Consider the following 3,395-nt stretch of genomic DNA (forward strand, 5'->3'; position numbering starts at 1 on the left):
ATAGTTTCTTTTGTATAATATAATAAATTTAGTATAAAATTTTATTTTATTATGAAAAGTTGGATCATCTTTAATACTAGGAATACAAACCCATTATCCATGATACAACCCCACTTTTCACGATTAAGGCACGTGACACCTAACCCTATTGTAAGCAATATTACATGACTACTACCACTCAACTTAATATTAATATAGATAGAGTGAGAAGATATATATATATATATATAAATTATATAATATTATACATAAGCATTTAATCAAGCAATGAAGTTAATTAACTCTCTCATCATCCCCCATGTGATCGGCTCTCAAAAACTTAGATCTACAATTTCCAAAAACAGCTAAATAATTTGACCCACAAATTAAAATTAATCACCAACAACAACCTTAGTTAATAATCGAAATAAAGAAAGTAAAGAATATATTTATATATACATATTAACTGAAGCATGGTGGTGGCGCGTGTGTTTAATGTTCTGTAAACCGATCCCACCATTGCGCGTGGGGCACTTAATTAAATTAACTAAAAAAAAAAAAAAAAACCCCTACTAGTACATAAAAGCCTTCATCTAAAAATCTCAGCAAAATTTGAATTATAATAATAGCATACTTCTACTACTACTTCTCAATAATAACACTTTCTTCTTTTGTATATTGAGAGACTATAATGTAGCCACAAAAATGGGGAGGAGAACAACAAGAGAAGGAGAGCACCACAACCGCCGCCACCACCACCCCAAATCACAAACTCTACCACCATCGCCGTCACACTCGTTCTCCTCGTCGTCCTCATCCGACTTCGAGTTCACCATCTCCGTCTCGCCACGGAAGTCCTCCACCGCTCACTGCCGACCCGCCGACGAGCTCTTCTACAAGGGCCAACTACTTCCACTCCACCTCTCCCCACGCCTCTCCATGGTTCGAACCCTGTTACTCGCGTCCTCATCCACCTCCTCCTCCTCCGACGCCAGCACCACCACCGCCTCACGTGACTCCACCGGTAGTAGCACTTCGAACGAGTCTCACTCCTCCTTCAACAGCGACCTCGTTCTGCTAGCTTCTGCGGAGTCTTGTGACTCTTCCAGACCAAGCTCGGTTACTGATCAGGAAGAAGAGTTCAAACGCCTCGCCACCACCGCTCACGGCGGCGGCATTAATAACTTTATTAATAATGCCGTTCATATCAAGAAGAGTAATAACAGTAAGTACTTCTCTCTGGCGAGATTCTCATCCGTTTTCAAGAAGGAGCCTAAGGCGACGGCGGTGGTTTCTCACCACCGTGACCCGGATAACGTACCCGGGCTATCTGGGTCGTCTTCTTCCTCCGTTAAACGAATGAGCACAACGGCGAAAGAGGTTATAAGAAAATACATGAAGAAAGTTAAGCCTCTGTACGAGAAATTGTCGCAAAAGCAAGGGGCGGCGGCGGCCGTAGTGCAGCAGCTGGAGGAGGAGCATGAACATCAACGACAACAAAAACTCGGTCGTTTAATGACAGCTCCGGCTATCAAAACGACGTCGTTTTCTTCCTCAAAGTCAACGACGACTAAATGTACGAAACCACTATCATCATCATCATCAGGCAATAATTATCATAGTAATAAAGATCACGGAGCGTTTTCTCACTCGTTCTCCGGGAATTTGAGGTACCCAAGAAGGAAAAGCTGCATCTCGAGCTGCCCATCTTCGATACGGTCCTCGCCAAGCCACTCCGGCGTGCTTTGCCGACCAGGTTTCGCCGGCTCCGGCGGCTCCAGAGGCGGCGGTGGAAGTGGTTACAATGGGGATATGAATACGAATGCATCTTCATCCATGGAGGAACTACAGAGTGCAATTCAAGGTGCCATAGCTCATTGCAAGAACTCTTTGTTGACTCAGAACTAGACTATGGCGGTCAGTAATGAGATTTGAAGTTAATAATAGTAATATTAATATATATTATCATTATTATTAATAATTAACGATAAAAGTTGATTAAATCTTTTTATATATATAATTAACTGGTCGAAAGAAAAAAAAAATATTATTATCTTCAAATTTCGTGTCCTTAATTTTTGTCTTTTTCTAAGTGTTTGTTTTGTAGGATGAGTATATCGATGATCTTTGTAGCCAGAAAATATCATGTCATTTAGAAGCCCAAAAATACTAGAGTACTTATTTTTATTTTTATTAAATTTTAAATGGTTGCATGTGAATTATGTAACGGTATTCTGTAACGGTGATTTGGATTTTGTTCAGAAAATGAGAATCGATAATGACCGAAGTCTGTGAATGTTTTTATTATAAATTTTGGAATTTGTACTCTTTTCGTCTTTTTCTTCTTCATCAAATATAACGTTACTTGTATTGTCATATGACTTTTAAGATCACCTGACTGTCATTTTAGGACGTCATAGCTCGAATATTGTAAAAAAAAAAAACTAAATCATTTAATGCATTTTTATGTGTTGTTTAAGATATTGATTATACGAGTTCTGACTTAGTTACGTATAATAATAATGGGGAAATTAAAATAAAAAATAAAAAGGACAAATTTCTAATTGGTTTCGAGGTCTTAGTCGACCACGTCCATGTGCAAAAGTTTAAATGAAGCTTCATAACTCGTATTTATTGCACACGAAGCAGCCATGAACTTTCTCTCAGCGTTTTTCTTTTCAATTTAAATAATATGCAATTTTTTTTAACGTGTTACAAATATATCCCGAAAATATAGCTAATAATCAATTGTGAAATTAAAAATCAATATTGTGGGGAATCTATTGTATGTATAGGACAAATATCAATAAAAGTGAGTATTTTGAAAAGATCTATATAATCTACATGTCGGTGCACGAATTTGGTACATGTCTATGTAGAAGGGGCAATAATATTAATTGTATTGAATGCAAATTCAAAAAGAGATTTAAAACAATTGTATTGAATTTGTGAGCTAATTCAGTCTATTATTTTACATATAAATAATAACAATGAACTCCCTTAAAAAAAAGTTATAGATATTTTTTGGTAATAGCATGGTCGCAAATGATGACGTATTTTTTAAGTTGATGTGGTCCCTAAATTTTAATCAACTTCCTGGATAACTATTATGGGGTGTGTTTGGGCATTAACTTATTGGAATTTGAGTGTAATTTAGAATAATTACTTAATTTGATATGTTTGTTTGTTTATGTAATTACATATTAATTATATAATTTAAGGTAATTGAGGAATCTTAATTACACTTTTTAATTCTTGTTATTTTTGTGCGTAATTAGTATCTATTTTATCAAACATTATAATATAAATTCATAAATAATCATCACTTAAATACACTTTATATTTTAAAATATATAATATAATTATTTAAATATGCAATTACTACCATAATAATTATACGATCTAGTAATACGCAG

At 35.4% G+C, this 3,395-nt stretch overlaps 1 protein-coding gene across 1 annotated transcript; it reads left to right on the forward strand.

Annotated features, from left to right (window-relative positions):
- Positions 1-561: 561 nt before the first annotated feature.
- Positions 562-2,307, forward strand: LOC133819218 (probable membrane-associated kinase regulator 1). The gene has a single exon (XM_062252412.1). The coding sequence runs from the start codon at positions 685-687 to the stop codon at positions 1,885-1,887; it is 1,203 nt and encodes a 400-aa protein (XP_062108396.1). The 5' UTR covers positions 562-684; the 3' UTR covers positions 1,888-2,307.
- The last annotated feature ends 1,088 nt before the right edge of the window (positions 2,308-3,395 follow it).

The sequence above is a fragment of the Humulus lupulus genome, chromosome 2, assembly GCF_963169125.1.
Source record: "Humulus lupulus chromosome 2, drHumLupu1.1, whole genome shotgun sequence".
Classification (NCBI taxonomy): domain Eukaryota; kingdom Viridiplantae; phylum Streptophyta; class Magnoliopsida; order Rosales; family Cannabaceae; genus Humulus; species Humulus lupulus.